The sequence below is a fragment of the Python bivittatus genome, unplaced genomic scaffold (assembly GCF_059951505.1).
Source record: "Python bivittatus isolate LINGU-HERP-01145 unplaced genomic scaffold, Pbiv_v1 ctg000850_np1212, whole genome shotgun sequence".
NCBI lineage: Eukaryota > Metazoa > Chordata > Lepidosauria > Squamata > Pythonidae > Python > Python bivittatus.
Window position 1 is genome coordinate 33,108,622 of NW_028277112.1, and position 12,690 is coordinate 33,121,311.

At 37.6% G+C, this 12,690-nt stretch overlaps 1 protein-coding gene across 7 annotated transcripts in view; it reads left to right on the forward strand.

Moving 5' to 3' along the window:
• Positions 1–1,634: 1,634 nt before the first annotated feature.
• Positions 1,635–12,690, forward strand: part of CDC14B (cell division cycle 14B) — a 61,951-nt gene continuing 50,895 nt past the window's right edge. For 5 of the 7 annotated variants that reach the window (XM_007429485.4, XM_007429487.4, XM_088130019.1 and 2 more), the window contains exon 1: positions 1,636–2,074. In XM_007429485.4, the coding sequence (XP_007429547.3) occupies positions 1,897–2,074 (178 nt within the window). In that variant the 5' untranslated portion in view covers positions 1,636–1,896. Of the gene's footprint in view, positions 2,075–12,690 lie in introns of all 7 variants that reach the window. The other 2 variants (XM_088130017.1, XM_088130021.1) reach the window with 2 other exon arrangements.

The window sequence follows — 12,690 nt, forward strand, 5'->3', positions numbered from 1 at the left end:
TCTTACTTGAACAAATTAACCCAGGAGTTTTCAAAGTTTTTCAGGCCATGGAACCTGGTAGTTTAAAAAAAAAAAAATTCCTGGAACCTCTATTCAAGTGATAAAGCTGTAATTATAGAAAATTGGCTGCATTCAAGCGAGTTTTCCCCCCCTTCATTTCTAACAGAACCCCATCAAGTTCTCTTGGAATCCTAGGGTTCCACAAAACACTGTTTGAAAAACCCTGGATTAACCTATAGCTAAATTGGTGGAACCAAACCTATCCTTTGCAGGATCTTGTTTTCACTGTGGCACTAGAAACAATTGCCTTCCTAAGGTCCTACTGTCCTGACTTTCTTTGCTAGTGAAGGCTCTTAATGGACATAAGGGCATAAAAATGATGGGCTTTAAAAATGTTAGAATATGAATATCCAGCAGATGGCACACTTACCCCAAAGGGAAGCCACAACAGTAAGTACATGTACTGTATGTGGATGCACCCCCCACTCCAAAAAAAACAGGGAGGGAAATTGAGAAGGAAGAGCACAACTGCTAACCTTTTAGAGATGCACTTTTTTTGTAAGGCAAAAACTCCATGCAAATTATGAGTCATGTTCAAAACCAGTTTGCCTAGACTCAATTATACTTTTCTAATTGCTCTTTCCTCACATCTGTGTAATCATCAACAGTCATAGCTTTAAGCAAGGGAAGTAGAACTATTCATATTGTCCCTCTAGGTTTATTGGATAGGCAGAATTTTCCAAAAGATGAATGTTGGAATTGTTTTCAGTGAGAATTCCTGGAGGCTAATATATTTGGGACTGAACAAACACTGCTATGTGTGGGTATATCTTATCATTACTAGTCATTACTAGATTACTTTCTTGTTTTTAATCAATTTTCAGTTGTCTGTCAGCCTGGTTCTCTACCTATCCAGCAAAATTTAAGGCAATTCAAAAAATGTAAAACTGAGAGAGATTCACAGTTATAGTCTAATGCTTATTTTAACTACTCAGTACAAGGTGTCATGAAACAAGATAAAAACTAGCTGAAAGCTACCCTCTAATGACAGTCATGAAACTCAACAATTTCCTGGAAATCATTAATCAGTTCCGTGCTAGTTCCTGCTAAATAACAGGCAGAAAATAAGCCTACAATCCTAATTCTGCAGAAGTCACTTTTAATATGCCGTCTGCTTGCATGCAGAAGAGACTCATCTCCGTGTGAATTGTGGCTTTCCAGATATTTAACAACTCTTGTTTCTGCTGTCCAGGCAGGCAACAAAAATAAGATCTTAACTATGTCTCCTTTATGCTAAGTTTCACTTTTTGTTTGGCATATTACAAAGCCTCAATGTATTTTATCACTTTAGAGTTGACAAGCGCGTTTTCAACCCGTGAGACTTGGGGCCACCGCTCAGAATGGAATATACAGTATTAATGTGTCGGGCGGTGGGGGAGGAAACATCGTGATAAATTAAGTCGTCCTCTATGCAATCTAATGTTCGGGGGGAGAATGCAGCCGCGATACATGCACTCTTAGGACTAGTTCTCCTTTGTGACGCAGGTGCTCAGGTGTATCACTATGATATCACTCTGTCAGAGGCTCTGCGATTGTGACATCACACTGCCCCAGTCCAATGAGAAGCGAGCGTGAGGGGAGGCCGAAGAAGAGGGAGAGGTGGCTGAGAGCGGGAGCAGCGGCGGCAAGTGGCAGGTTGGGAGCAGATCGGGGGCGGCGCTTCGGGAAGCGACCGCAACTGCCTTCCCTCCTCTTCCTCCTCCTCCTGAGGTCCTCCTGCTCCTCCTCCTGCTCTTGCTCCCGTTGGGCTGCTTACACCCCTACCGGGGGCGAAGCGGCGGGGATGAGCCCGGGTGCCCTGCAGCCGCCGCCGCCTCCTCCGCTACCACCGCCGCCATGAAGCGGAAGACCTCGGGGGTGGGGGGCCGGCGACACTCGGCCCCGGCTACTGTGCTGGCCACGCCGCCGCCAGCAGTCAAGAAAACTCGGAGCTCCGCCACCCTGCCGATGCTGGGCGAAGCAGAGGAGCATTCCCCCCGGTCTCTCAAGCGCGAAATCTGCCTGCAGATCACAGGTGAGGAGTAACAGGAGAACGGGGCGCTGCGGGGATCGTGGCGACTGAACCCCAACTAGCGCGGCGGTTCATACAGGCGTGTCTGCGGGCGGCTGATTTCTCCGTCTCGTGAGTGAGGAATTCGGGGCCCCATCCGATCCTAATTCCAGTAAACAACTCACGTTGAGTTAGTTTCCAGAAGTGCGTCTTGGTTGCTCAGATGTGGGGCTTTGATTGTGGCAGGTTGTTTGCAGTGCTCGGGGGTCGGTGGCGACCCGTAAACGGGCGCGAGCGTCTGGATCCGTTTCTCGTTTGAGATGCCTCCGAGTCTTTGGGATTAAAACCGAAGGAAAATCTCAGGGAATATATTTTTGAGAGAAGATTCCTAATCCCCGTGTCTGTCCCTCTGAAAAATTGCTGTAATTGTCTGAGGAAAGCATTCTTTTCCCTAGTACTCAGATCATATCTTATCCTAATTATTGGTCCAACCTTGGAAAATAACTTCATGCCTTACGCATGAAGGTGCAGTTTGAAACAGACGAACCTTTCTTTCACTTTTGCTTGTGCTAGCTTCTGCAGGATTGGTATGTAAGTGTGGGGAAACAGAACTTTTATTTTTTGCTTAATGGATCTATTTTTCTGGCTACTGTTTTGCAAAAAGCTTATGATTCAATACTGACTTGACATTAAAAAATAATGGATAAAAAGGACATCTAGATTGTTTTGCCAATACGTCCCATTGTGTTTGAGTTGTGTTTACTGTGGGAAATGTGATGGGAAGTATTGTACCACTGCTTGGAGTAATATTTCTGAGCCTTTTTGGATACTATTAGACATCAGATATCAGCAGGGACTATCTCAATAGGCAGCTATGGTGTCCTCCTCCTCCTCTTCTCCTTTGTATTTTAAATTTCATACATATTTCTTAGCCTGCATATTATCAGATATTTTGTGTCTTACATAACATTAAAGTATAATATATGAAATATAATGCATCACAGTACAGAGATTAATTTTCAAATAGGATGCTAAGGAGAAATTAAATACAACTGCTTTTTAATAAGCAAAATTACTTTCCCATTAAATTTTTAAAAGACTTAAATGTCATTGAATTCTGCCCATTTTATTTCTGTAGATAAACTATTTAGGAATTGGGACAGGGATAAAAATGGGATGGGACAGGATGAATTATGAGCTAAATTTGACTTGTCAGACCTCCTGTCCTCATCCAAGGCTTCCACTTGGACCACTTAGTCCTCCCCTCCCCATCTTTGTCCTCAAGTATTTGCATGCCCTTTTGCTATCCCTGTTGAGACAAGAAAGAGATGTGCAAAGCCAACTTCCTGAAAACTATGTTATGCTGATTAGTGGTGATTTGGGCACATTCATTGACACTGTTTAGCCTGAGGAGGTGTCCAGGGATTGGCGGGCGGGGGGGGGGGGCAGTCCCACCTTTATGTCAGCAGTAGTTTCCTGTAGCTGAGACTTTTCTAGGTAAAAGCTATGTGAAAAAAGAAAGTTGATGGATGCATAAGGAACAGATACTACTTGTGAGAGACATGAGGTGACTAGACACCATAGTGATTTCCCATCTATTCATTACAATGGATTGGGACAAAACCCCCTATCTGAATGAATATGGCCTTGACTATTCAGATCATTTAAATTAAAATACAGTGGGTGTCTGCTATCAATGTGTTACCTGTTATGTGGCAATGGAAGTTTATGTTGCGGGGGGGGGGCTCTGCACTTGTTTTTTCTTTTGGTCCTTCCTACTGAGGGGCCCCATCCATTACTGGCACGATCCCTCTTGTCCAATAAGGTAAACCAAAAGGGAGAGTAGGCCCCAGCCTGAAACGTTTCAGCTTGGTAGGCCTATATTCTTAAATGAAAGCAGTTCAAAAAGGGCTTTTTGATACCTGAAGTTCCTCTTTCAGCAACAGACTCCTGCACTAGATCTCAAGCCATTTTAAAAGACAGAAGCTCTCCAGGTTCTTAAGAATGGTTAAGGGGACTTAGAAAGCTGTCGCAAAAAATAAAGGAGACAACTCTGTTTGGTACACTGGTTTCTATATGATTGTCTTGGTTCAACTCCAGGAAACTGTGGCCATTGTGGCCAGATCCCTACAGGATAATTATGGCTGAAAGACTGATTTTGGTTTTAGTTTTCAAGTCAATGAACTTCCTTGTAATGTGTTTACCCAAAAGAAAGACAAGCCTGAAATTTATATAACCCCACTTCCCAAGGGAATCATTTGCCTGTATTATTACCATACTGTCACCAAAGCCAAGTCTTGAGTAAATTATTTTTACATATGTCTAGAGCCAATTGGCAGTTTGTTTTTTCTTAAAATATAAATTCTTTATTGCAAAGTTTTGTAGATTACATTGCTAGAGTTTTTGAACTATGCATAAGCTCTATATTGTGGTATGTTTTCAATTAATACAAAACAAGATTAGGATCACTATTTGTTAAAAAATGCATAAAATTGTCTGAAATCAATTATTTGATTCATTTTTCTTGGTGGTTTAAATAATTTATTTAAATTGGCAGTTCAAGTTGCCTTGATTTAATCCAACCTGCGCACAATGTATGTAAAGTCAGTATTGCTCTGAATCTTGACATAAAAAGCATTATGTGTAGAGAAAAACTATCCAGACTAGATTGTTACAGTTGAACAGAAAAAGAATACTCAATCAAAAAAGATGATTCATGTTTTCTTATGGATATTTTATGACATTTTCCCTTCCCCCTTTGAAATCAGTCTTTCACATCAAATCTTTTAACTGCTAATAATATAAAATAGAAGTGGCAATAGTATAAAAGGGAATATATATTATGAATATGCAAATTCAACAGTTATATTACAGTTAATAAATCAAAGAAGGTGCCACTAACACACCCTTAACTATATTTTAGTCTTTTTTTTTTTCATTTCAAAAATTCTTAAAGCCTGTATGTATTGTAATTCTGGTCCACATGTCAGCTTCATGTGTTGGTTGTTAATTGGGGTGATGTTTTCTTGTATTGTCATGCAACAGCTTCCTTGTAGTATAGCATGCCATCAGTATTACATATAATTTTACAATTATAATTGAAAAATATATGCACCGTCCACTATTATTTACTATTAGTTAAGTAAAACAAGACTTGTATTCACAGTCAAATCAGATCTCTTTTAAACCCCTTTGTAGTTCCAAGTGTTTGCAGTGGGAAATAGAACAGATGTATCATAACAGTGGTGCCTTGGAACTTAATCAGCAAAAGCTACATTTGGCTGGGCTCACACATCATGCTTGGCAACAGTGGTTGGATTCATACATCATTTAACCCCAAATCAAACTACAGATTATGGCTTACTTCAATGTGTCAACCAGCTATTTCATCCCAGAACTCACCAATTTTATATTATTAAGCATTTCCCAAGTATCCAAATGGTAATCCTTTACAAGCCCTTAATTCTTAAGAAGAGATGTTTGACTTGCTTATTCTGCTATATTATGGGAGGAAAATATGTTCAGTGTTCAAAAACTTTTGGTGACTCAGTTGCAGCTTCCCAAAAGATATTTATATTAAAAGATTTACAATTGCTTGGGTAATGCATAGAACAATCCTTAGAGAGAAATGTTGTCAGAATGTAACTTGCTTTGTCAAGAAATAACTGTCCATCCATACAAATGGAATAGTAGTCAGTAGCTCTGTAGGGATACTAGGAGGATGGAAGAGAATTGTAATGCGTATGTGTATCTGTTGAAATGTACTTGGCAAACTTGTCCTATTGAATATTAAATAATACACTCTGAAGGACTGCTTGAACAGAAGAACTCTTCAGTCTGGAGTTTCCATGCAGGAACACAATTTTCTAGTGGTACAGCATTATATCAGTGGTAGTGCCACAAAAATATCCACCATCAACAGCTGTCTACCTGATACATAAACTATTTGTAGAAAGAGCATAATAAATACAAGATGGCAGATCATCATCATCATATGTAATATGTGTGCAATATGTACTTCATGTACCCAGATTAATTAATCTTTGCTTTGGAAAGCTAATATTACCAAATTATTGTTGTAAGCCACCCAGAGTCATTGAGAGACAAGCAGCGTACAGGTTTTTTTATTATTATTATTATTATTATTATTATTATTATTATTATTATTATTATTCCTCCTCCTCCTCCTCCTCCTCCTCCTCCTCCTCCTCCTCCTCCTCCTCCATGTACAGAGGAGCTGGAAGTCTGAATCAGAAGCTTTGTGGTTTGCTAATGCAGATTTGTAAAGGGGGAGACACAGAAAGCAGGAAAAATGCAAAAGAGAAGCTATCTAAGGAGGCATAGAGGTAATGTTAATTACAATGCAATGTTAATTACAGCACAATGTATTTGAGAAACATACATGCCTTCAGTGGCATTGTATTATATATTCCTATTCTCTGAATAAGCAGAATTAACTTTGAGAAATAATACTAATAATTGTTATACCAAAAGCCATCATCATAGACTATTTATTTTCCATTTTATTTTAACAGTTATTTAAAAATACAACTAGGAAAAAAAGAAATAAAGGAATAAAAAAGAAATATAAAGGAAATTTACAGGCTATGTAAAATTGAACAAGGATTTTCAAAGCATTAGAATAATACTACATATAAAAATATCAGCTTTAACTATTACTGAAATCAAATCAATAATCATTAATTAGCAAAGATATAATAAGAATCATCAATCAGAATAAATAAGAAAAGTTTCTGATTTGATCAAGTCCCTACTAAAATAAATATTTTAAAGCCTTATGTCAAGAGAAGACCATTTTGGATACAGCACAAGTCCATGTGCAGAATTATAGTCCATAAATGGTTTCCGGCTTAAATTCCATATCAGGCTTGTTTTTTTAAATACAAAGTCATTTTTTACATTGATATGTACTCCCATACCTTAGTCTGCCATTCTTCTAAAGAAGCAATTATGCATAATTTCTGGTAACAAGCATAAAGTATCCTGACAGCTGTTATCATATACAGAGCTAACTCTGTATACGTCGTAGGAATATAAGGCTTAGTAATGTTTAGTAGAAAAACAGCTCTCAGGAAAGAAAAGTCAGTATTTCATTCTTTGGTGAATCAGCTTCCAGAATTGTTGAGCTTCATGACATTGTCATCAAGTGTGAAAAAAAAATTATCCAACATAATGATTGCATTTCCAGCAATATTTTAATATGAATTATCTATTAATATGATCATCTATTTGGACAATCAGCAATGGAGTAATATACCAAAGGGGAAAAAGTCTTGCTCCAGTTTTCTCTAATGTCATATTCACAATAAATTTGATATTTATCTTCCATTGGTATTCCCACTATTGTATATCCATTGTCATTTAAGTCCCAACAGGTGTTCTGAATTTTGTTGAAAAGTTTTCTAAATTAAGTCAAATCCACCTTGTTTTTTGTAATTCCTTTTGAACTATACTATTCGTTGAAGATGCTGGAACTAATGAGGTGTTTTTGGCTATTCCAAAGAGAAAATCTCACAAGATTTCATTTTTGTTTTATTCAAAATTAAATATTGATGTCTATATGAATGATCACTCCTTGAATCAATTTTTAATACATTCATCTTCATGAAAATTATAATAGGCTTTTCAAATGGTAACGTGTTTGCTCCATTTGGTTATGGACAATATTCTTTGTGGCTAAGCAAATCACAGCTATTTATAGAGGGGTCCAGATATTTTACAGAATGTGTATGGTGGTGAAGGCCCATATGCAGCCTCCAAAAATTTCAGGTGTGCCTCCTATCCCCTTCAAAAGTTGTCACAAATTGTAATTTTTAATGTGATATTAGGAGAAAAGGGTTAAGTACCAAATAGGACAATAATCATGTTTATTGTTTTTTAAGACTTACCATGGATATTTTGATATTGCTATATAAATGTAAGATGTCCAAGGTCACTTGGACTACAGCCAGATATAAATTGATTAAAAAATAAATATTAACTGAACTATACTTAATTGGAATTATTAATTTTTGGCCTTGCGCCACTTTAGAGTTGAATAGTTCACAGTTGTTGTTAGATTTTTATCCTACCTTTTTCATATATAACTCAAGGAGGCGAACATACCTAATGCTGCTGCCTCCTATTTTTCTTACAACAGCAAACCTGTGAGGTAGGTTGGGCTGAGAGAGAGTGACTGGCCCAAAGTCACCCATCCAGCTTTCATACCTAAGGGAGGCCTAGAACTCATAGTATCCTGGTTTCTAGGCCAGCACCTTAACCACTACACCACACTGGCCCCAGGTTGATGACCTACTTTAGATGCAAGCAACAAAATCACCATAGGCAGATGAGGTCGTTGAACCAGGTTGGGGTCAGTTTCTGGAGCAGACGAAGTAAGGTGATCAGAATGAAGGGAATTATAGATGTATAGGGTTTCCTAGTTGGCCTTTTATATTAGAGAACTACATTGTTAGAGCTTAGCACAGAAGATATCCTTTATCCAGAAATCCAAATGGAATAGACGTGCTATTAGACCAGAGCACTGGTGCCATTTGTCCCAATCTGAGATACTTTACCTTTAACAAGTCAGTATTAGAGTCCAACAACCAATTTGTTGAAATAAATAGAAATGTTTCCACTGACTTTTATAGATCTGGATTGGAGGAACCTACTGGAAGCCTGGGCAAGGGAAGGATGGGAGAGTAGATTATACTGCAGGTGATGGGGCTTTTTTTCATCATCTTAAAACTAGGAAGCATGTGTATTAGACTAGCAATGCCCATTTAATAAGAGAAGAAAACAGGGCTGAATTAAATTCTAGCTAAAGTTGCAAGTGAACTACAAAAGCTGGTGTTCTTACTGAAAGAAAAGAAATGAGTCCAGTACAGTATTTTTTTTTTAACATTTAATAGCAGTATTGGCCCTCAAGAAAACAAATGAAAATATGCAGTCCTATGCATTGTTAATTCAGAAATAAGGCCCATAAACTCTATTTGCTTACTTTCACTTAAGTATACACAATATTGAATCTAACTTATGTTGTTTAATGTACATTTCCCATTACTTAATACAAAGTATTCCATTACTCAAGGAAATTGCTCTACATTGTCTGTTCTGATTATTGCAAAGCTTTTTCATGAAACATTAAACACTCTCTAACTCCAGTTATTACTCTGCAAATATTGATAATTGATTTACAAAGTTGCAGGAGTCTCTTGATGTGTATTGAATTCAAAGAAGTTATTTTTAACTTGAATGATCTATTCTAGTAAGGAAGTAAACATAGGACAAAGAAATAAAATATACTTTATGGTAAGATTTTATCATTGTTTTAATTACAGGTAGTCCTTGCTTAGCAACCACAATTGGAATTGACAACTGTGTCGCTAAGTGCCGCAGTCGCTAAGCAAATCATCACATGACTGCAACAGACTTACAATGTCACTTCCCATTTGGTTGTTAAGCAAGTCACAGGTTATTAAACAAGACATCATGTGACCATGATTTTACTGCTGGCTTCTCCATTGACTCTGCTTGTCAGAAGCCAGTTGTGAAGCATGCAAATGGTGATCATGTGACTGCAGGACACTGCAATGGTCGTAAGTGCGAGGACCAGTTGTAAAGTTACTTTTTCAGCACTGTCGTAACTTCAGATGGTCACTAAACAGCACAGTCATTAAGTGAGGTCTACCTGTATTTGGCATATAAGTACTATAGTTACAGTTATTAAAAGATTAAGACCACAGATTTATAGCATTAACACAGTGACTCGATTCAAATACTAACAATAATGGGGTTCGATTGGTTTTTGCCTTTGCATGATACATGAATCTAGCCATTGTGGTTTATAAACCATGACTTAGCATTAAGTGTGTATCAGTCGCTGTGGTTTAATCAGTAAGTCAGAACTAAACAATATATGAATCTTGACAGTGGACTGTGGTATGTAATATAGAACAGTGATTATATGTAAACCATATTGAAGCTATGAAATAAGAATAGTTATATTAGCTTTTAAGAAATTGTTGCAAATATGGAAGAGACTGGGATGGTACCTTGCTTTAAGATGAAGTATGCTATGCTACATCCAACCTAGGCAGTGAAGAACAAGCAGATATCTTTGCATTAGGGATTATTCCACCCCACTCATCAACCCTCCTGGGCAAAATTTCCAGAATCACAATATGTACCTTGACTGCATGAGCTTAACCTTTCAGAAGTCTTCCAGGGATTGTTGTATTTTAACACTTTGCCTTGAAGGAGAGCCAGGTATTACCTTCAAGAAATATCACCTCAATCTGCAGTGGTAGCTTGGTCTTTTCTTTTTCTGAAAGAAAGGAGGGCAAAGATAGTGATCACCTTTCATGCTATTCTATATTGGCTGTGCTCAGGTTCAGCTGTCATCCTGTGAAATCCAAAGGTTTTTCAGTTAGTAGTGACAAAGCTCATCTGACTCTTCATGTAACTGTCAAAAGAAAATAGTAAGAGTGGCTTTGCACAAACAAGTAACAGTCATCTAAACTATGACAAGACTTACATAGCTTCTTTTTCCTTCCCAGGACTGGTTGGCACTTCAGTGAACCAATGTGCCTAGCTGTGCCTTGCACATGTGCCTCATGACTTCCTGTAGCTGGGTGCAAAGCCTGGCACTACTACTGGGAGAAGCAAGATTTACTACTGGGAGGAGCAAGATTTGATCTTGTTAGAGAAATATGTCATATCTGTGAAGTCCAGAACTTGGAAGTTCCTCAGAGCTCAACTGCAATTGTTATGGTGTACTTAAAAAAAGATAACAAAATTACTGGGTTTCCTTCATAGCAATAGGTATATTAACAGATTTAAAAAATGATCTATGAGTGTTTTTAAAAATTTGCACCCTGAAACTCCTCCATTCCCTACACATAGCATCTTAAATATACTATGACTAACTTCCTATTACTGTACCACTTTTTTTGACAAGGAAGAGAGCTTCAGGCATAAATAAATAAATATGTTTTTCTGTATTCAAGCATTATTGCTTGCCAGATTATTAAAATAGTGAGAAGTACATGATAAAATTATGCAGAATGTTAAAAACATTATTTTAAACAGTTTTATTTTGGGGAACTGGGACCACACACCATTTTCTTCTCCTACCACTCCATAAAATGAATGAAAACATTTCCATCCTTTGCAAAAGTTTTTGTGGAATCTAATAATTATGGTTACTAGATCTGGGCTGCACAAAAACAGATGACCACTAGATGGCAACAAACAAAAAATGCTAACACCTGGCCGCCCTCTAGTGGTCATCTGTATTAGTGCAGGCCAAATCTCTTAATATTTATAGTCCATTGAAACTGATTTTTCAACACAAAATTAACTACTGTGTAAACAAAGCAAGGAAACTTACTTTATATTATCCAACAACTGTTTTTTGGATGATCAGTTAATTGATCATTATTACTGTAAGTATATTTCCATTTCCCTCTGACATTTTTGGGTTAGATCTATACATACTTGAAATACAGAATGCATTAGGTGATGTGAATTCCATTCTGTAAAATTTATTAATGCTGTAATAAATACGTTAGTCTTTACACTGTAGTAAAGGGGGATTCTGAATGCTTTGTTGACCATTTGCCATATCAAACTTCAGTGCATTTCTCTATAGATCCCTCATCTCTCTGAATTACTGAATAAAATGTTAAAGCTGCAGTTATGACTGGAAAGCATAACAACATATACTATAAGTCTGTTACCTTTACTTATGATAAACTGACTATTGTATTATACTTTCCATTACAGTCGTAGAAACTCTTGTGTGTGCAAATTCTTTTTACATTCAGAGTTCATGGAGACTGCTAGGGATGAGAGTTTCATAATGTATTAATACTGGTATTGGGAAAGTTGTCTACTTGTGAGCATTGTTGTAACTAGAAAATAAAACATTAGATTTATTCCATGGACACATCTGACATGCTATTGCAACACATCTGTGATTGCATCTGTGATATGAATGAACTATCCTATATAACTATGACATTTGCACTATTTTGCATACAAGATACCCAAAAGTTACTTTGTTTTCAGGTATTGTTATGAGCAGTTTAAAGCCCTTCATGTTATCATTACAAGAATTGTACAGATTCTGCAAGATCAGGATTACTGACCCTATTCTGCAGATAGGGCCTGAGCCTGCCCAATGTTGGTTTAGTGACAGTTCTAGCTCAGGTTGTAACCTTAAACACACAAAAAAATAAATCCCTGTTTGATTTTGCAGAGAGTTCTAAACAAATTTAGCATTGCTTTTTTCCCTTCCCCTTTAAAAGCCCATGAAAAATAAGTGATTTTTAATAAAATACCTAGCACTTTTCATATAGGATGATCAAATAGCAACCTGTATAACATGTTACCAGTGCTTGTTCAACTATTGAGATTAGCTGGGCGTAGTATGGCCAACAAAAAATGCAGAAAGTGCTTGTGGTTCGTGGGCAGGCAGCACTTGGATGCAGTGAGAGTTAAGATGTGCCCTGTGACCATTTTACAAGTGCCTTTACAATTCGGCCTGGTTCCACATGCGATGTTGGTGGCGACAGGGTCGGTATGGTGTTGCCAAGCGCGATTGCGGTGGAGTGGGAATGGTTTTTGCCAGAATG